Genomic DNA, 22,940 nt, shown 5'->3' on the forward strand with positions numbered 1-22,940 from the left:
CTAACACAACTGTAAGTCTACTACTAGGTGCAATAACATGTATATTGTGCCCTGTCCACATTCGAAATCAATTTGAAAATTGGGTACTAATTTGAAATGGTCTACATACCATTCCAAACATGTTTCAACCAAATGTTCCAAAATGTTATGTGTGTGCAGGATAATAACCATATCAATCTACATTAATCAGCTGATGATGTGTCTTTCTCTTTCTTTAAAATGGGCACAGTGCATATTTTTTTCATATCTGCCGTTATAACGTCAAGTTGAACACATATATTTCAAAACGACACAACACATATAAGTCACTGAGCAGGTTGACAAAGCAAGACATGTGAACACGGTAACATTCGAATGAGCACTGAGTCCAAGTCTAGCGGCCGCTGGCTGGCTGGCCGCTTAGGTGGCGCGGCTGCTGCATGGCTGGCAGACAGCGCCGCATGTAGAGGACGCGCATAATTTCGCGGCGGCACTTTGAATGATCGGTGAGTCACAACATCTGCAATCTTAACGCACTCCTTCCAAAAAGTGTTTAAGATGTGTAATAGCATGTTTGTCCCTTGAAGACAAGAACTTGATCATGGGACAGCAGATATTATCCAGTTTGGGTGCTTTACTTTTGGATGATTTGACTTCTAGCTTGGTTAATGTGAAAGGTTGCATTATCTTATGTCATTGTTTTCGAATTGGTCAGTTTCAGTCATGTTCTCTACCACTGGAGGGTTTATCCCAAATAATATTTCCCCCACCCTAGGCAGTTTGTCAGTGTGAAGGGGTACACATACATATTCTTATGGAACTGTCAAGTTTGTTTCCAGATTGTCAATACTGGGGTTTATGATGGAGTGCCTAGCAGAATATTAAAGTACTTTGCTGCACATGTTAGTCCTGTAATTAGCCATATTTGTAATTTTTCCTTTAGGAATGCTCAGTTTCCTGAACAATTAAAGTACTCAGTACTAAAGCCGCTCTATAAAAAGAGGGAAAGGGATAATGAGGATAATTTTAGACCTATTTCTATGCCATCATTGTTTGCATAAGTTATTTAAAAGGCTGTGTATGTCTCGGATAATTGATCATTTTATATCACACAATTTGCTGTCAAATGTGCAGTTTGGCTTTAGCAGTCATTTAACAACTGAAAGTGCTATATTCTCTTTTCTCTGTGAGGTACTGGATGGATTAAACAAAAGGTTTCAAATGCTTGGCATATTTTTTGATTTAACTACGGCATTTGATTGCATTGATCACAAAATATTGCTCCAGAAGTTGGACCATTATGGAATACGAGGAGTAGCTCACAATTGGTTCACCTCTTACTTTAGCAACAGACAGCAAAAGGTCACAGTATTCATAATGTTGAGAATGGCTGTGATGTTGGGTCTGAGTGGGGTACAGTGAAGTGGGGGGTGCCCCAGGGACCAGTGTTGGGGCCACTCCTGTTCCTTATTTATATAAATGATATACCCTCTAGTATTAAGGGTAACTCTAAAATATTTCTGTTTGCTGATGACACTAGCTTGGTAGGAAAGGATGTGGTGTGTGCAACATTGGCTCGCTTTCAAACAGTGTAGTTCATGACATAAGTTCATGGCTTGTAGAAAATAAACTAACGTTAAATCACAGTAAGACTAAGTTTTTACAGTTTCTAACACACAATTCAACAAAACTTGGCATTTTAATTTCATAGAATGGGCATACGATTAGTGAAACTGAATAGTTCAAACTTCTAAGTGTTCAGATAGATAGTAAGCTGTCGTGGAAAGCCCATGTTTAGGATCTTGTTCAAAGACTTAATACTGCCATTTTTACTGTTCGAATGGTATCTGAAGTGAGTGATCGTTTGACCCAAAAATTACTCTACTTTGCTTACCATATTTTCATTCGCTTATGTTGTATGGTATTATACAGGGCGTTTCAAAAAGAAAGAGCAGATTTCAAACATTTATTTCTCAAAAACTACAAATGATAGAAACACAATTCCAACGGTCCTTCACTCAATATGAGTACCAAATGTTACACAACAAATATCAAAACTGTACCTCAATATGAGCACCATTTGTTACACGACAAATATCAAACCGGTATCTCATTTCTTGCCACACACGACGCAACTGGTCTTTAGTTACCGAATTCACGGCCGCAACAATTCGATGTCGTACCTCTTGAAGAGTAGCGGGCATAGGTGGGACATAAACACAGTCCTTTATGTACCCCCACAAATAAAAATCGCAGGGAGTAAGGTCTGGTGACCTGGGAGGCCACAGACGATGACATTGATCTTGTGCTCCTGCTCTTCCAATCCACCGTCCTGGAATGGTGTTATTTAGGTACCGTCGTACAGGTTCAGAGAAGTGTGGTGGGGCGCCATCTTGCATGAAGATGAAGTGATTTGAATCTTCCTGAAGTTGAGGAAATAGCCAGTTTTCTAACATGTCCAGGTAAATGGTTCCTGTGATAGTTTTCTCCATGAAAAAGAAAGGTCCATAAACTTTGTTTACCGAAATTGCACAAAAGACGTTAACCTTTGGTGAGTCTCTTTCATGTTGAATAACGTCCCTCGGAGTTTCACTCGCCCAAATTCGTACGTTATGCCGATTAACTTTACCAGAAATGTGAAACGTTGATTCATCTGAAAAAATTAATCGTTCGGCAAAATTGTCCTCTTCCATGTCCTGTAGAATTGCAGTTGAAAATTCGAACCTTTTGTTGTGGTCGTCAGGACGCAATGCTTGCAATAACTGCAGTTTGTACGGCTTCATGTGCAGACGCTTACTCAGAACGCGCCATACCGTTGTTTTAGACATGTTTAGTTCGTGACTTGCCCGTGTCGTGGATTTTCTAGGGCTCCTTTCGTAAGCTGCACGGACACGCTCGACATTTTCATCCGATGTGCGTGGACGACCCGTGCTTTTTCGCTTGCAGATGCAACCATCTTCTACGAATCTGTGATGCCACTCATAAATTTGCTTATGACGAGGCGGCTGTTTGTTGAATTGACGGCGGAATGCACGTTGCACACCAACAATGGACTCTAACTTTGCAAATTGCAGCACACAAAATGATCGTTCCTGTGGTGTCGTCGCCATTTTCCTACAAACAAACGCCAGCGCCACTGCGGATTTGCATGGAACTTCTGCGCGGACCATTGAAAAACTTTGAACCTTTCTCTGACAAGAAACGTTTGAATTGTGTTTCTATCATTTGTAGTTTTTGAGAAATAAATGTTTGAAATCTGCTCTTTCTTTTTGAAACGCCCTGTATTTTGGGGTAACTCTTCCCATTCGAAAAGGATATTTTTGACTCAGAAACAGACGTCTTGGGCAATAAACACACACACACACACACACACACACACACACACACACCCCTTACTGTCATTTCTTTTGGATCGGATTTCCTCAACTCTTGTGCAGAAAGGTGTGCAGTATACTGCTGCATCCATTTTCAATAAGCTACCACTCGAAATCAAAAATCTTAGCAGTAATCCACATGCTCTGAAATCGAAACTGAAGAGTTTCCTCATGGGTCACTCCTTCTATTCATTCGAGGAGTTCCTAGAAAAATTAAGCTGATTCTTGTTGTATTGTTGGTTGCATTTACTTAAACTTATGGACTGACTTCTTTGGGTTCATAAACAATTATTTTTATTTGTTATTACTTTTATGTTGTAATTTCATGACCTTGGAGACTTGCTCTTCAATTTGGTCCTATGGAACTTGACATGTAAATAAATAAATAATGTTTTAACTCAGTGCAGTACTCTGCCCATTTGTATATTATCTTTTCATTAAGCTTTCTTTTCACCTTTCCCTGACATGCTTTAAACCAAATGATGTTTCCCTTCATACTGTTTTTTTTTTTTTGTTTATTTGTGCTTCTTTCCTTTCTGAAGTTGCAGCTTGGTATTCCTCGCTCCACTATCGGTATACCTTCCCCATCTTTTGCCCAGCATGCGTGATGAGTGGTATCTATGTCGTCACTGCCATTTCAATAACCTGTACTAATCCTTTGTAGTCTTCCTCCACATATCTGTATTCAATGTATGACATGAGTTCTTTCTCTGCCACCTAATGGTACTTTTCCCCAGTTGCCTTATACTATGATGTCAACAGTAATTCCTACCATTTCCATATTGTCTACATATTGGAAAGTGGCCTGAAACCCCAGCGTCCTGAGGAACAGGCAGTGTCAACTGAGGGGATGCTGGGATCAAATCTCCCACCAACTGGGGTTTCCCTGGTCTTGATATTCTAGTGGCAGAATTGTCATTCAGAATTACTAAGTTAGTCATGCAACACATCAAGCTCAAATGTGCCCACCTGATCCATTCTAACACCTTCCCATGCTTTACTATGGCCACTGCACTCTCCCATGATAATTGCTGGGTAGCTGATCTTAGCTGTCAATTTATGGAAGGCATGTCTTACTGCTACCAGTAGTTTGTGGGGCTTGGTATACTATCACAACAGACATTTCAGTGTTTTCCTGATACCAATTTTTCCCTATTACCAAACCCACCACCTCTTTCCTCATCCTCCTGCTCAATTATATCCTGGGCCACAACCATTTCACATTCAAAGTCCAAATCTATAAACACATCCATGTTATTGTTTTGGGTGCTCGCTTGTCACCATCCTAAGCCAAATTGTTTGTTGGCCATCTGGAGGAATACTTCATATGCAGTCAATACATAAAACTCCTTGTCTGGTTCTGATGCATTGATGGCATTTTCATGATTTTGGTTCTGGCAAGGGAAACCTACTGCCTTTCCTCCATACCCTCAACACCCACTCCCAAATCCCCTTCCCTTCCTGCTTCTCAACTCAATGAGCCATTGTGCTTGTTGTTGACGTCCACCTCTCAGATTGCTCCATAAATTAAAGGGGTGTTCAAAAAGAAATGAGCTGGAGGCAGGGACGGATGACCGTAGGAGTCTGGTCCCTATAATCCCACAAACCAACCAACCAACCAGCTGGAGGCATAATTACAGAAACCAGTATCTGTATGTTAGAAGTATTGATCCTGGCTGTTGAGACGCTTGCCCCACTGTGACACAAAGCAGTGAACAGCTGTCTCATAAAATTCCCATGGCTGCAATATTAACCAGTTCCGCACATACAGCTGGACGTTGTCATCTGAGGTGAATCGTTTGCCCCTCAGAGCCTTTTTAAGGGGACCAAAAACGGCATAATCACAGGGAGAGGGGTTCGGACTGTATAGAGGGTGTCTGAAAACCTCTCATTTGAATTTCTGCAGGAGTGCTGCAACTGTGTTGGCTGAACAAGACTTTGCATTGTCGTGGAGCAGAATGACCCCACAGGTGAGATTGCCTGGTCATTTTGATTTGATCACTTGGCAAAGGGTGGTCAAGGTTTGTGAGTACCGCTGGGCATTCACTGTTGTCCCTGTGATTATGCCATATTTGGTCCCCTTAAAAAGGCTCTGAGGGGCAAATGATTCACCTCAGATGACAATGTCCAGCTGTACGTGTGGAACTGGTTAACATTGTGGCCCCGGGAATTTTATGAGACAGCCATTCACCGCCTTGTGTCACAGTGGGACAAGTGTCTCAACAGCCAGAGTCAATACTTCTAACATACAGGTACTGGTTTCTTTAATTATGCTTCCAGCTCATTTCTTTTTGAACACCCCTTATTCATATCAAGCAAATCAACCACCAACAGTACCTCCACTTTGACAGCTGTCACCAGTTCCATCTCAAAAACTCTCTTCCTTACAGCCTCACCATCCATGGACACCGCACCAGCAGTGGAAATGTTGAAATATATCAATAACCTTACCAGAGCCATTATTGACAGACAATGTCCTATTCAGTTTATATATAAACAGATCTCCCTGACATCTCCTCCTCTGAGATAAGAAAACCTGTTGACCACCTGCCTACCAACAATCCTCTAATCACCCAGGATCATCTTGGCCTTGAAAAGCTCAACCACATCCTTCACCAGGGCTTTGACTACTTCTTCTGGTGCCCTGAAATGAGGGATATACTACCCAAACCCCTACTCACATAACGAAAAGTAGTATTTCGCCATACACATAACCTACACAATATCCTTGTACAGTCCTATTTCAGTTTTGCACCCCGTAGGTCATTTCTTTGAGGACAACCCAGGTGCAAGGCCTATCCCACACACCCACCCACAACATCCTACTACAGTCCAATCACAGCCATTTCCTATCCAATTTAAGGTACAACCACATGTGAAACCACACATGTTGTATATCAGCAACGTTTTTTTTATTTATTTATTTTATTCCATGTCATCTGATGGTACACAGTGTGTTGCAGATGTCGGAAAATGTCATTTAACATTGTTAACATATATTAACGTAGGCCTATTGTTGTGACAGTGCCACGACATTCAAAAGTGCCGCTACGTTAGTACGCGAACACGGCGATAGAGGCGCTCCGCAGCTCGGCCGAGTGCGGGAGCGCCACCTGGCTATGAACGGCGCCGGCCGCAGGTCACGGCACGGCAGTCGAATGACAGATACAAAGTTAGTAACATGTAACCCGCTAGTGTTTCTACTTTTGTATATCCACGCAATTTATTAGTGATTAAAGGTTATAACACTTTTTGGCGACGAGGATGGGATGTTTTATTCCTGCGTTGTGGAATTGTGTGTTCGTGTCAGGGCAGACATGGAACAGCTTATGCAAGCGCTTATTGAACAACAAACACAGCTGACGGCTGCTATTCAGGCATTGTCGACGTCGCTTACTCATCGTCTGTCTTCCTCTTCTCCGCCTCCGTTCCCTCCTTATGACGAGGCCGCTAAAGACTGGGAGGATTATGAGAAGCGTTTGCGGCAACACTTCTTGGCTTTCGGCGTTGTCGACGCTCCTATGTGTAAGTCGTTATTTCTATCTTGGATTTCCCCACGGATCTATCAGCTGCTATCTCAGTTAGCCCTGCTGCGGGAACCTGCCTCTCTGTCCTTCCAAGAAATGTGTGACTTATTGTCTAACTATTACCGAAAAAACACCCATGTTGTTGCCGCCCGCGTGGCGTTCTACCGGTGTCGTAAACAGCCCCATCAATCTTACCGGGCTTGGGCGGCGGAACTACACGGTCTGAGTCGGAAATGTCAGTTTGTCACGGACACTCATCATGAGTCTTACGCTGATTCAATGGTTAGGGACGCTATTTTACGGCTTGCTCCTGATAAAGAAGTTTGGCAACGTGCCTTACAATTGCCAAACCCATCGTTGTCGGAAGTTCTCAGCATCGCTCAATCGTTTGAAGTGTCTCACGCTGCTGGTGCACAAATAGACGCGTGGTGTGATGTAGGCGCTGTACAAACCACTTTCGACGCAGACAATTTGCCTGTTTCACAGGGAAACGACGATGTGGTGGCGGTGCACTCGCGTCAACAACGTCGCGTTGGGCCGCCACGCTCGCAGCGAAAACAGCAACCACAGAAGCAGGTTCGTTCCGCCCTTCCTTCTTGTCCACGTTGTTTCGTACAGCATGACAGAGCCGCGTGTCCAAAACGTTGGGCCACGTGTAATTCATGTAGGAAGAAAGGCCACATTGCTTCTGTGTGTCAGTCCCCTAAAGTTCCTGTCGACGAGGACGAGGCATCGGACATGTATGTTAACTGTGTGCTTTCTCAAACGAATAAGTTGTTTGTTACTGTTCGTGTTCTGGATAAAGACATTCGCATGCAAGTGGACACTGGCTCTGCAGTAACTCTCATTAATTCTCGCACGTATTTGGAGTTGGGCTCCCCTCCCTTGTCTCCAGTTACGCGAAATCTACGAACTTATAATAAGCAGAAAATTCCTATCGTTGGCCAGTTTGATGCTTCCACTGCCTACAAGTCTATTGTTAGGCCCCTCACGTTTTATGTGGTGGATCATGCGGGCACTGAAAACCTGTTCGGTTATGATGCTTTCCAGTTGTTCGGGTTCTCCATTGATGATGATGTGCGCCTCATATCTGAGGACATTCCGTATCAACAGCTGGATGGCTTGTGTTCTGAATTCTCGTCCGTATTCTCTGCTGGTCTGGGTCGTGCCACGGATTTTGAAGCCCACATTACTCTTAAACCTACGGCTCGCCCTAAGTTTTTCCGGGCACGCCCTATTCCGATGGCGTTGCGTGCGCCTGTCAAAGCTGAGATAGACAGGTTAACAGCTTCGGGGATTCTCCTTCTTGTTACTTCCAGCGAATGGGCATCGCCCATCGTGGTGGTTTCTAAATCAAACGGGAGTCTGCGATTGTGTGGTGATTTTAAAGCCACTGTCAACGCTCAAAGCCTCATTGACACTTATCCTCTTCCCCGTCCTGAGGAGTTATTTACCAAGCTCGCTGGGGGCCAGTTCTTTTCCAAACTTGACTTATCGGAGGTGTACCATCAGTTGCCGTTGGATGCATCTTCCAAGGAATTTCTCGTCATCAACACTCCTTGTGGGTTGTATCAGTACCAGCGGTTACCATTTGGCGTCGCTAGCGTGCCGGCCATTTTTCAGCGGTTTTTGGAACAGCTCACGGCTTCCATTCCCGGCTGCATCAACTACCTGGATGACATTGTTGTCACGGGGGCCTCCACTGAGGAGCACCTTCGCAATTTGCGTTCACTGTTTTGGGTTCTGCATTCAGCAGGGTTGAAGTGCAATCTGGACAAGTCTCAGTTCTTCCAACCCTCCATTGTGTATCTTGGTTTCCACTTGTCCCGTGAGGGTATACGTCCTCTACGACAACACGTTGCGGCCATTACCGCTCTACCCCGGCCGTCTACGGTCAAAGAACTTCAGGCGTTTCTAGGCAAGGTTGCTTATTATCACAAATTCATTCCCTCCGCGGCGGCGGTGGCTCATCCTCTGCATCAGCTGTTACGCAAAAACGTTCCTTTCTGTTGGTCCGCCGAGTGTGAGCAGGCTTTTGTCCACCTGAAGGCTCATTTGCAGTCGGCGCCTTGTCTTGCCACATTCCGTCCGGGTCAGCACTTGGTTCTGGCGACTGACGCGTCACAGTATGGCCTAGGGGCTGTTCTCGCCCATCGGTATGAGGATGGGTCGGAACGACCCATCGCCTACGCTTCCAAGACCCTCAACGATGCCCAACGGCGTTACTCTCAAATAGAAAAGGAGGCGCTCGCTATCATTTATGCTCTAAAAAAGTTCAGCGTTTTTTTGTATGGTTCTAAGTTTCACCTCATCACCGACCACAAGCCGCTGGTCTCTCTGTTCAGCCCCTCGGCGTCACTTCCGGATAAGGCAGCTCACCGCCTGCAGCGTTGGGCCTTATACTTGTCTCGTTTTCACTATGAGATTCACTATCGCCCCACGGCCCAGCACGCCAACGCTGACGCGTTGTCGCGTTTGCCGATGGGCCCCGACCCGGTTTTCAATCGAGATGAACTACTCTGTTTCCACATTGATGAGGAAGAACGTCGTGCGGTCGAGGGTTTTCCACTTACAGGTTCGCAGGTCGCGTCAGCTACTGTGCGGGACCTGGTCCTGCGTCAGATGATCGGTTTTGTTCAGCGGGGTTGGCCGGACAGGACCAAGGGCCGGGCATCGGATCCCCTTCGCAACTACCATGCCTTGCGCCTTCGTCTGTCTGTTCGTGAGGGTGTTGTTCTTCTGGCCACGGATAGCGCATCTCCGATGGTTGTGGTGTCCGCCTCTCTCCGCAAAGATGTTCTCAAACTATTGCATGAGGGCCATTGGGGGATTTCTCGGACTAAGTCGCTGGCCCGCAGGCACGTTTATTGGCCCGGTATTGATTCGGACATCGCCCACATGGTCGCTGCGTGTGATCAGTGTGTTCAACAACTGGCTGCGCCTCGTACTCTGCCCTCTCCGTGGCCTGATCCGGCGCAGCCGTGGGAACGGGTGCACGCTGACTTTGCCGGCCCGTTCCTCGGCACTTATTGGCTACTGTTGATTGACGCCTTCTCGAAGTTTCCGTTTGTTGTTCGATGTCCGTCGCCCACCACTGCAGCGATGACGCTGGCTTTGTCCAAAATCTTTGCGCTAGAAGGTCTTCCAACCACGATTGTCACAGACAATGGCCCTCAGTTCTCTTCGCAGGCCTTCCGTGATTTTTGTACTGGACAAGGGATTCATCATGTTACGGCACCGCCCTTCCATCCGCAATCGAATGGGGAGGTCGAGCGCCTTGTCCGCACTTTCAAAAGCCAAATGAAAAAATTCCTTAGTGATTTTTCCACAGATGATGCTCTGTTGCAATTTCTGAGTTCTTATCGCTTCACGCCTCTGGGTGATCGCAGCCCCGCTGAACTCTTGCATGGCCGCCAACCGCGCACTCTACTGCACCTGCTTCACCCTGTCAGACCTTGTACTGTGTCCCCTAGTGCGGGAAAATACCCGGTGGGCGCCGACGTGTGGGCACGGGGGTATGGATCTCGCCCTAAATGGATTCCAGGGGTGGTCCAGGCTCTTCGCGGCCGTCGGCTTTGTGAAATCCGTACGGACGACGGCATGGTTGTTCGCCATTACGACCAGATGCGCCCACGAGTGGTGGCCACGCCGGTACCACCGCCCCTTCTTTCGTCTCCACCGGCCCGAGAAGCCAGTCCTGTCGCTGCTGCCGATCTTCCGGGCGTGTTGCTGCCGCTGCCGTCGCTACCGCTTCCGAGTACGCCGGAACCGGCCCCAGTCGCGACGCCACCTTCTCCGGGACCCATCTCGCTGGAGCACACCCCCAGGTCCACGACACCTATGGATGCTGCTCCGGAGTTTTCACCCATCATCTCGTCCAGGAGGCACGTTCCACGCGCAAGCTTCCGTCCTGGACATTTTCGACCATACTCTCGTGTTTCTCCGCGGGATCTTCTCGGGGCCTCCCAAGAGGCCATGGATGTCTCCGCACTGTCCGTGTCTCCAAGGAAGTGAGTGTTTTTTTTTTTTTTTTTTTTCAAGGGGGGAAAAGTGTTGTGACAGTGCCATGACATTCAAAAGTGCCGCTACTTTAGTACGCGAACACGGCGATAGAGGCGCTCCACAGCTCGGCCGAGCGCGGGACCACCACTTGGCTATGAACGGCGCCGGCCGCAGGTCACGGCACGGCAGTCGAATGACAGATACGAAGTTAGTAACATGTAACCCGCTAGTGTTTCTACTTTTGTATATCCACGCAATTTATTAGGGATTAAATGTTATAACACCTGTAGTATCCTAATATATTATATTGCTCAATGTTTTCAATTTATCACAAACAGCAAGATTACTGTTCTAAGTATTCATTTACAGAGTAAAAACAGTGACACAACAAATATGAGTTCACGGCTTTGCTAAATTTTATGTTGTCTTCAATGGACTTAATACTAGTGGGAAGATTGTTGAACAGTTGGAGGTCCATGTGGAAAACTCCCTTTTTACACAGTTGAGTGTTTGTATGTATAACATGCAGGTTTGCGTTTTTCCTGGTGTTGTGTTCATGTATTTCATTATTTTTTACGACTCTGGGGTCAGTTGGCACTATGTGTTTTCTGAAAAATTTTAGAGTCTCAAGAATGTAGAGGCAAGGCAGTGTAAGGATTTCCAACTTTCTGAAGATGGGTTTGCAGTAGTCTCTGGGTTTGCTCTCAGTAATAATCCTCATTGCTCTCTTCTGGATTCTGAATGTGCTCAGAGCAGTTGGAGAATTTCCCCAGAATATTACACCAATTTTAGGTGGGCTTGTATGTAAGCGTAGCATGCACAGGTTAATGTTTTCAGGCTAGCACATGTTTTCAGTACACTCAATGCATAACAGCCAGTACAAATCCTGGCATTTACCTTTCCTGTATGTGTATTCCATTTCAGGTTATCTTGAACCCACAGACCTAGGAATTTGAAAACAGTGTTGGTATATATTGACTGGTTATTTATAGTGACAAATGGCTGAGAGGAATTTGCATTTTGTGTTGTGTGGAAGTTCATGGAAGCTGTCTTTTTGGTGTTGATAGTTAATCTGTTGATTTTTGCCCAGTTGCTGAGTTGATCAGTAGCCAAGTTCACAGCTTTTTGCACAGCCTCTGTATTCTCCCCTTTGAGGAGTACAGTTGTGTCATCAGCAAATATTATTGTTTTGCGTGCATCGGCATTCAGGTTCAAGTCATTAATATACAGGAGGAAAAGTAGGGGTCCCAATACTGAGCCCTGTGGAACACCTTGCTTTACAGTTTTATTACTTGATAGTATTTCGGTTATTGAGTTGCTTTGTCTACTAGTATATTTCATGCTGACTCTCTGCATCTGATTGGTTAGGAATGTAGCAATCCAGTTGTTTGCAATTCCTCTGATACCGTAGTGTTCTAATTTTTCCAGTAATATTTTGTGGTCAACAGTGTCAAAAGCCTTTGACAGATCCAGAAATATGCCTGTTATGGGTTATTTTCTATCTAACAGTTCTAAAAGCGTATTTATGCAATCATATACTGCAGTTTCAGTAGATTTGTTGCTTCTGAACCCATGTTGAGCTAAACTTAGTAAATCTTTTTTTTTCAATGAAGTCCATCATTTTTTTGGACATTATTTTTTCAAAAACTTTAGAAAAGCAGGATGAGATTGAGATAGGCCTGTAGTTATTCATATCTTTATTATCATCTTTTTTGAAGACAGGAATTACTTTAGAGAATTTCAGAGCTTCAGGGAAGATTCCTGCCTGGAAAGAACAGTCACAGAGGTGAGTTAATGGTTCAGCAATTGCGTGTTCACAATTTTTGATTATAGCTGCTGGGATACCATCAATTCCAGCTGAATATGAATTTTTTAACTCTCTGAGGGCTTTTGCAACATCGTTTTCAGTGACTTTGGTAATGAAAATTGACTCTGCACATGTGTGATATTTTTGGTTAGCTGGTTGGTAATTTGTGTTAGGATTATTTTGGACCAGTTTTTCAGCTATGCTTGTAAAGAAACTGTTGAAAGAGTTCACCACAACTTCGGGATTAGATATAGATTCATTGTTGAGTTTGATTTCTGTGTTCGTGTGTGAAGCTTTCATTTCCCCTCTTTCCCTTTTTATGATATTCCACATTGCTTTTACTTTATTGCTGGATTTGTCAATGTACTCATCATTCTGCATCCTTTTTGCTTGTCTTATCACTCTTCTTAGGATACATGTGTAGTTTTTATAGTATTCTGTTAGTGCAATCACTGTGCAGCATTCTAAATGGACAGGAGTGGTAGACAACCAACTGTCTCCTTGCATGAATCTCCAATGCCAAACTGTGGCAAACCACAGAATTGACCATCCTGTTGCTCGACATGCAGCTCACCATAACATAAATGACTTTAGCAGCTGCTTCACTATGCATGCCATTTGGACACTCCCAGCACAAGTTTCTCTGAATTACTCAGGTGTGAATTGTCTCTCCAGCATATCTTGCAATAATGCAATCCCCCAGACTAAAATTTCCCCTAGCCCATTTCCCACTGCTTCACCCGCTCCCTCTCTCTCTCTCTCTCTCTCTCTCTCTCTCTCTCTCTCTCTCCTACCCCTTTCCCATCCATCTCCCTTCCTTGCTCTCTTGCCTGTTATTTTCTCCATCTCCACCTTCCTCTCTTCCTCCTCCCTTGCCTCATCCTCTCTCTATATGTCTTATATCCCTTCAAAACGTCTTTTATCTTATGCAACCACCGAGTCATCTGTTTTTCCAATTCTTGCCTCTCACTACCTCCTCCCTTTCACCTACTGAAATCCATGAGCCCAGTCAACTGCTCCCAATAATCAATGCTACTGTGACAATGTGCATTTGGATGTCTGTGTGTGAATGTGTGTAATTTCTGCCAGAAAGAGAACCAGTGCTTGAAAGCTAGTGAATACTGTCTTCTGTTTTGTGAGTCTAAGCCATACATCAATCTGCTGTAAGTGAGTGGTTGCCTTCCCCTTATTTTATGTTTTCTTAAGGATGAAATACCCCGGAACAGTATTTTATATGACGTTACTGGAAGAAACTTCACAAAGTATGATTACTTAATGATTTGTCTCCTCCCACGACTTACAATGATTCAATATGTACGCATGACTCAATAAAGTAGTTTTAGGAGATCCCAAAGTTGTTTTCTCCAGTTTGAGATGTTTATATTTTCCCACCTCCGCGTTGCAAATGTTTTGAGTTTTGAGTGAAATGCCCAGTTGATGTGCTGTTGTTTTCACGTCAATTCTACCAACAGTGAGAGTTGTTTAGTTCTCGGGGTGTTGTAAAATTCCTGGATTCGTCTCGTCGCTGTGTGGCCTATGAAAAGGATTGCAGAAGACTCCCAAATAAATTCCAAAGTACAGTGCAGTTTTAACACCATCATATTTCCAGGACTCTGGTGTCCGAGCCTGGTGAACTATACCAGTTACATCACATGTACCCAAAGTTGACATCAAACGACACAGAGTTCACAACAATCAACAAACGAGTGAGCCTACAACACATTTGCTCGCAACCCTAGCCAAAAAACGAGTGCCCCAAGGCGCCTGCATGACCTCTATTTATACTTTTGTTAACAATTACCTACAACGAAAATTACAATTTTATGTAAAATCACAATTAAAAGTTAAACCGAATATGAGATACACATTGCTAAAAATTTACAATCTCAGTGCTGAACAAGGTGAACCTATTTTCAACTTAGTTACGAGTTAATATAACATTTTCTGACTAATTATGTTACAGGTAACAATTAAATTTCTAAATTTGTTTATAACAAATCAACTAGTGCCTGAATTTTAGTGCTAACATATATCGGAGATTCAATTAACAGGCTTTATTTATATGTTCTATTTAATTTGCTGTAGTAATTTTATAATGATAGGTTTACTGGTACATCCTGACCATGTGCTACATTTCTTTCGATTAGTTACAGTATAATTTCACATTTATATTGTGTTTTCCACATAAGAACAATGTTAATCAGCAAAGCATCATTTTCGAATTATATGTATACTGAAATAGTGGTTATTTTTGTATGTAATTTGGAAACAGGTCACTTTACAATTGGGTAATTAGGACTGGTGTTTATCTTTAATGCTCTCCGAGGCGTTCTGATTGGTAGCAATGAGATACAGTAATATTTCAAGTTTATATTTTCATCAGTACGGATCCTTAAAAATTTTTAAGTTTCCATACTACTTAGAATTTCCTCACCATTTGTCACTCTTAGCATAGCATGTGTCACACTTAGCATTGGTGTAGCTCCTCCAGATCTGCAAACTGAAGACACTGTGTCATTTGTAAATGAGTCCATTTGCTGAAAACCACTCAATAACACTTTTAAGAACATTATTTACCATTTATTACGATGCTGTATATATGTTTTGGGTGATTACAATACTAGTGACATTGGCAAAGGGAACTAATTCTGCTTGTGTACGTTATACAGACATTTGTTTACAAGAAACATAGTGACTTAAGATTAACCCTTGTGAAAATCCCTGGGTGATTTCTCCAAGAATCTCACCCGATTACAATGGTTGAATTATTAACTACAAAATTCTGTATTCTTGTTATCAGATATGTTACTCTCCATTGGTTGGTTATAGCATCAATTCTATAAAAACTCAAGTTTATCTACAAGAATATTGTTATTCACCCAGTAAAATAGATTAGACAGGTCACAGGTTAGAAGATTTAAAAAGAGAAATGGATAGGTTGAAGTTAGATATAGTGGAAATGAGTGAAGGTCAATGGCAGGAGGAACAGGCTTCTTGTCAGGTGTACACAGGGTTATAAATACAAAACTAAAATGGGTAATGCAGTACTAGGTTTAATGATGAATTAAAAATATGGATAAGCTATTGAAAACAGCACAGTGGATGCATTACTGTAGCCGAGATAGACACAAAACACATGGCTACCACATTAGTAAAATTTTGTATGCCAACTAGCTCTGCAGGTTATAAAGAAATTGAAGAAATGTATGATGAGATAATAGAAATTATTCAGATAGTTAAGGGAGGCAGAAATTTAATTGTGGTGAGGGACTGGAATCTGAGAGTAGGAAAAGGAAGAGAAGGAAAAGGAAGAGAAGAAAAAATAGTAGGTGAATATGGAGTGGGTACAAGGAATGAAAGAACAAGCCTCTAGGTAAAATTTTGCACAGAGCATAATTTGATCATAATTAACTTCTGGTTTAAGAATCACGAAGGAAGGTGGTATATGTGGAACACACCTGGAGGTGCTGAAAGGTTTCAGATTGATAAATAAATAATAAATAAATGTCATGTGACTAGGGCCTCCCATCGGCTAGACCATTCGCCGGGTGTAAGTCTTTTGATTTGATGCCACTTCAATGACTTGCGCATCAAAGATTGATTATATGATGGGAAGACATAGATTTCAGAACCAGGTTTTAAATTGTAAGACATTTCCAGGGGCAGATGTGAACTCTGACCACAACTTATTAGAACTTATTAGTTGTGAACAGTAGATTAAAACTGAAGAAATTGCAAAAATGTAGGAAATTAAAGAGATGAATCCTGTACAAGTTGAAAGAACCAGAGGTTGTTGAGAATTTCAGGAGAGTATTAGGCAACAGATGACTAGAACAGGAAAAGAAATACAAGTTGAATGGGTAGTTTTAAGAGATGAAATAGTGAAGGCTGACAGAGGATCAAATAGGTAAAAAGACAAGGCGTGATAGAAATACTTTGATAACACAGGAGATAATGAATTTAATTGATGAAAGAAGAAAATATGAAAATGCAGTAAGTAATCAGGTGGAAGGGGATACATCTAAAAAGTGCAAAATGGCTAAGCAGGAAAGGTTAGAGAACTAATGTAAGGATACAGAAGCATATTTCTACATCTATATCATACTCTACAAGCCACCTAATAGTATGTGGCAGAGGATATTATTTGTACCACTAACTAAGCCCTCCAAAAGGAGAAAAATACATACAGCATACTGGAAAATTCAAGAGGTTTTTGGAGAAAAGAGAAGGAACTGTATGAATATCAAGAGATCAGATGGAAAACCAGTACTGAAAATGAAGGGAAAGCTGAAGGGCGGAAGGACTGTATAGATGGTCTACACAAGAGAGATTGCTCTCAAGGCAATATTATAGAAATGGAAGAGAACATAGATGAAGATATGATGGGAGACATGATACTACAAGAAGTACTTGACAAAGCACTCAAAGACCTCAGTTGAAACAAGGCCCCAGGAGTAGACGACATTTCATCAGATCAACTAATCTACTCTTCCATCTGGTGTCCAAGATGTGTAAGACAGGCAAAATACTCTCAGACTTCAAGAAGAATGTACTAACTCTAATTCCAAAGAAAACAGTTTCTGCAAGTGTGAAAATTATCGAATTGTTGTTGTTGTGGTCTTTAGTCCAGAGTCTGGTTTGCTGCAGCTCTACATGCTTCTTTATTCTGTGCTAGCCTCTTCATTTCTGAGTAACTATTGCAACCTACATCCTTCTGAATCTACTTAGTGTATTCATCTCTTGGCTTCCCTCTACGATTTTTCCCCTCCACGCTTCCCTCCAATACTAAATTAGTGATCCCTTGATGCTGCAGAATGTGTCCTACCAACCGATCCATTCTTCTTGTCAAGTTGTGCCACAAATTCCTCTTCTTCCCAATTCTATTCAGTACATCTTCATTAGTACGTGATCTATCCATCTAATCTTCAGCAATCTACTGTAGCACCACATTTCAAAAGCTTCTGTTCTCTTCTTGTCTAAACTATTTATTGTCCACGTTTCACTTCCATACAGGGCTACACTCCATACAAATAATTTCAGAAATGACTTCCTGACACTTAAATTTATGCTTGATGTTAAAAGATTTCTCTCCTTGAGAGACACTTTCCTCGCCATTGCCAGTCTACATTTTATATCCTCTCTTCTTCGTCCATCATCAATTATTTTGCTTCCCAAAAAGCAAAACTCATCTACTACTTTAAGTATCTCATTTCCAAATCTAATTCCCGCAGCATCACCTGATTTAATTCGACTACATTCCATTATCCTCATTTTGCTTTGTTGATCTTCATCTTATATCCTCCTTTCAAGACACTGTGCATTCCATTCAACTGCTCTTCCAGGTCCTTTGCTGTCTCTGACAGAATTGCAATGCCATTGGCAAACCTCAAAGTTTTTATTTCTTCTCCATGGATTTTAATCCCTACTCCAAATTTTTCTTTTGTTTCCTTTACTGTTTGCTCAGTACACAGATTGAATAACATCGTGGATAGGCTACAAACCTGTCTCGCTTCTTTCCCAAGCACTGCTTTCCTTCCATGCCCCTCGACTCTTGTAACTGCCATCTGGTTTCTGTACAAATTGTAAATAGCCTTTCGCTCCCTGTATTTGACCCCTGCCACCTTCAGAATTTGAAAGAGAGTATAGTCAAAAGCTTTCTCTAAGTCTACAAATGCTAGAAATGAAGGTTTCCCTCCATTAATCTGTCTTCTAAGATAAGTCATATGGTCAGTATGCCTCGAATGTTTCAACATTTCTATGGAATCCAAACTGATCTTCCCCAAGGTCGTCGTCTACCAGTTTTTCCATTTGTCTCTAAATAATTCATGTCATGTTAGTATTTTGCAGCCATGACTTGTCAAACTGATTGTCTGGTAATTTTCACACCTGTCAACACCTGCTTTCTTTGGGATTGGAATTATTACATTCTTCTTGAAGTCTGAGGGTATTTCGCCTGTCTCATACATCTTGCTTACCATATGGTAGAGTTTTATCATGGCTGGCTCTCCCAAGGCTATCAGTAGTTATAATGGAATGTTGCCTACTCTCGGGGCCTTGTTTTAACTTGGCCTTTCAATGTTCTGAAACTAGGATGATAAATAGTTTAGATGTGAAGAGAATAGAACCTTTTGAAATTTGGTGCTACAGAAGATGCTGAAGATTAGATGAATAGTTCACACAACTAATCAGGAGGTACTGAATAGAATCAGTGAGACAAGAAATTTGTTGCACAACTTGACTAAAAGAAGGGACTGATTGATAGAACACATTCTGAGACATCAAGAGATCACTAATTTAGTATTGGAGGGAAATGTGAGAGGTAAAAGTGGTAGAAAAGACCAAGAGTTAAAGATGTAGGTTGCAGTAGTTATTTGGAGATAAAAAGGCTTGCACAGGGTAGAGTAACTAGGAGGGCTGTATCAAACCAAATCTCTGAAATGAAGACCACAACAGCAGCTGAATAATTTTGTCACAACTATTCAGTTTTAGTACTGTACTTAATAACATGCACGAATCGAATATACTGCTGATTGAAAGTGTTACATGGATTTGCCATATCAAACTGAACTGTGCCTTGCTATCGCAAACTCAAATAGAAACTCTACTCTGTGCTGCACACCTCAGGTTTATATAATCCCAGCAGTGAAGCACAGGTAGTGAAGTGACGAAATCCTATGAGGCATAATGAGGTGTTGTGGATCAGAGAGAGATGTTGAGAGCACAGTGCAATGTTCGCAGCATGTGTAGACCAGACAGTGCACAGCAAGAGAGAGAGAGAGAGAGAGAGAGAGAGAGAGAGAGAGAGAGAGAGAGAGAGAGAGAGAGATAGTTGGAGGGGGGAGGGGGTGGGAGAAAGCATCAGCATTGCTGCTGCATGCATGTGTAGTGACAAGTATCGAGTTGCCACACATCTATTCAAACAAGCTTAATTCTTTTGTTTGTAGTTTTTGATCATAGCATTATTGCAGGTTTATTATGCTGCTTGACACCTCACTTTTGGCTATTACATATTGAGAGAAACAATAACTTTTAGAAAACAAAAATAAATATGATGTTTTTCTCAGTGTGTGTGTCAAGACTTGACATGCTTTGTTCTTTAGGTTGATATTATTTTGGTGGCACTCTCACACCAGCCTTGCAGAGCCCAGGAGGACTGCAGAGCATACTTAGAGTACTGATGGTCATTGATCTATGCTACACTATCAATTTGATTAATATGATTCACTGTCTGAGCATTGTAGTAACAACGGATCATACAAATAAAGCTGTTTGATCTGAGGTTATTACAGTCCAAAGACTCTTTGATGGACACTTACGAACTGTTCAATGCCACCCAAGACAGCTTTTTGGGATACCATTCAACCCACATGACACAGAACACAGTATGTCATGAAACATCTTTTGCTTCATAATTTATCATTAGATGCTAATGAATACAATATGCATATGATGTAGTATAACTAATTAGCTTACCATCCTGTAAGATAAAAGCAATTAGCCATAATCTATAATTACCGGTAATGCATTAATTCAGACTCGGCACTTTGAGAATGGTTATGGGAAAACAAATTAGGTAACTTTTGAAAACAATTTTCATGTAAAGCCTAATAAACAGTTTGAAATGTTTCACATCAGATGTAATGAAACTCACATAGGATCTTGGGAAGTCATATTGTTAAAGATTGCAGACTCAAATTGCCTGTAATTAACTTTGTAATTTCATCTTCCAGAAATTCCCAATATAAGCAAATAACCTTTTTGAGAAACACACTGTGTTTCAAACATTGGTGCATCATGCAAGAATGATCGACACTAATTATCTGTTCTGTGATCTGAGCCACGTATGCAAAGTCTTCAGGAACAATGGCTACAATGTTCATCAGATAAATGAATCGCTTTCACAGAAGAATTACAATAAGATCACATGTCATTGCATGAGAAAGTTACTGTGAGACCCTCAGAAAACTGAATGAACAAATTCAAAGAGTTTGTCCACTCATGAAGCACCCTCTCCTTCAGCATGACAATGCCAGACCACACATGAGCAAAGCAACATCTGCAACTATCTGCCACCTTGGGTTCACTGTCATCAATCATTCACCACACAGTCCGAACTTAGCCCCACATGATTTGATTTTTATCTGTTTCCAAAACTTAAAGAAAGCCTTCGAGCACTTCACTTTCATAACAATGAAGCAGTGCACACAGGGATGAGGTTGTGGCTCCATCAACAAAGTCAACCTTTCTCCTGTGACAGCATCTGGTCATTAATTTTAATTAATGAAAAACTAGGTATAGGAATGACAAAGCTCTGACATCATGTATAGATGTCACTTATTTTTTATTCAATGACAAACATTTTGAACAGACTGATGGGGTGGCTATGGGGAGTCCTTTATCCACCCTAGTCACTAATCTTATTATGGGGGACTTTGAGGCTTTCGCTGTGAAAACATCTTTTCTGAAGCCTACTTGTTTTTTGAGGTATGTTGAAGATTCTTTGTACTGGTTATTGGATCATTTTAACTGTATTCATCCTAACATCAAATTCACGATAGTGGTTGAAAAGAAGGAAAATTACCCTTTTTAGATCTGTTGTTGATGTTGTTGTGGTCTTCACTCCTGAGACTGGTTTGATGCAGCTCTCCATGCTACTCTATCCTGCGCAAGCTTCTTCATCTCCCAGTACTTACTGCAACCTACATCCTTCTGAATCCGCTTAGTGTATTCATCTCTTGGTCTCCCTCTACGATTTTTACCCTTCATGCTGCCCTCTAATGCCACATTTATGATCCCTTGATGCCGCAGAACATGTCCTACCAACCAGTCCCTTCTTCTTGTCAAGTTGTGCCACAAACTCCTCTTCTCTCCAATTCTATTCAATACCTCCTCATTAGTTATGTGATCTACCCATCTAATCTTCAGCATTCTTCTGTAGCACCACATTTTGAAACCTTCTATTCTCTTCTTGTCCATGTTTCACTTCCATACATGGCTACACTCCATACAAATACTTTCAGAAATGACTTCCTGACACTTAAATCTATACTCGATGTTAACAAATTTCTCTTCTTCAGAAACGCTTTCATTGCCATTGCCAGTCTACATTTTATATTCTCTCTACTTCAGACCATCATCAGTTATTTTGCTCCCCATATAGCAAAACTCCTTTACTACTTTAAGTGTTTCATTTCCTAATCTAATTCCCTCAGCATAACCCGACTTAATTCGGCTACATTCCATTATCCTCGTTTTGCTTTTGTTGATGTTCATCTTAGTTCCTCCTTTCAAAACTCTGTCCGTTCCATTCAACTGCTCTTCCAAGTCCTTTGCTGTCTCTGACAGAATTACAATGTCATCGACGAACCTCAAAGTTTTTACTTCTTCTCCATGGATTATAATACCTACTCCGAATTTTTCTTTTGTTTCCTTTACTGCTTGCTCAATATACAGATTGAATAACATTGGGGAGAGGCTACAACCCTGTCTCACTCCCTTCCCAACCACTGCTTCCCTTTCATGTCCCTCGACTCTTATTACTGCCATCTGGTTTATGTACAAATTGTAAATAGCTTTTCGCTCCCTGTATTTTACCCCTACCACTTTCAGAATTTGAAAGAGAGTATTCCAGTCAACATTGTCAAAAGCTTTGTCTAAGTCTAAAAATGCTAGGAACGTAGGTTTGCCTTTCCTTAATCTAGCTTCTAAGATAAGTCGTAGGGTCAGTATTGCCTCACGTGTTCCAATATTTTTTTACGGAATCCAAACTGATCTTCCCCAAGGTCGGCTCTTGCCAATTTTTCCACTTGGCTGTAAAGAATCCGTGTTAGTATTTTGCAGTTGTGACTTATTAAGCTGATAGTTCGGTAATTTTCACATCTGTCAACACCTGCTTTCTTTGGGATTGGAATTATTATATTCTTCTTGAAGTCTGAGGGAATTTCATCTGTCTCATACATCTTGCTCAACAGATGGTAGAGTTTTGTCAGGACTGGCTCTCCCAAGGCCGTCAGTAGTTCCGATGGAATGTTGTCTACTCCCGGGGCCTTGTTTCGGCTCATGTCTTTCAGTGCTCTGTCAAACTCTTCACGCAGTATCGTATCTCCCATTTCATTTTCATCTACATCCTCTTTCATTTCCATAATATTATCCTCAAGTACATCGCCTTGTATAGACACTCTATATACTTTTTCCACCTTTTTGCTTTCCCTTCTTTGTTTAGAACTGGGTTTCCATCTGAGCTCTTGATAT

The 22,940-nt window shown here is 42.0% G+C and overlaps 1 protein-coding gene across 4 annotated transcripts in view; it reads right to left on the bottom strand.

Annotated features, from left to right (window-relative positions):
* Window positions 1-22,940, bottom strand: part of LOC126484113 (cilia- and flagella-associated protein 91-like) — a 347,241-nt gene that overhangs the window by 6,416 nt on the left and 317,885 nt on the right. For 2 of the 4 annotated variants that reach the window (XM_050107493.1, XM_050107491.1), the window contains one exon: window positions 15,072-15,189. The exons of the other annotated variants lie outside the window; for them this stretch is intronic. In XM_050107493.1, the coding sequence (XP_049963450.1) occupies window positions 15,092-15,189 (98 nt within the window). In that variant the 3' untranslated portion in view covers window positions 15,072-15,091. Of the gene's footprint in view, window positions 1-15,071; window positions 15,190-22,940 lie in introns of those variants that run through there. 4 annotated transcript variants of the gene reach the window in all.

This window comes from Schistocerca serialis, chromosome 6 (assembly GCF_023864345.2).
Source record: "Schistocerca serialis cubense isolate TAMUIC-IGC-003099 chromosome 6, iqSchSeri2.2, whole genome shotgun sequence".
Lineage (NCBI taxonomy): Eukaryota > Metazoa > Arthropoda > Insecta > Orthoptera > Acrididae > Schistocerca > Schistocerca serialis.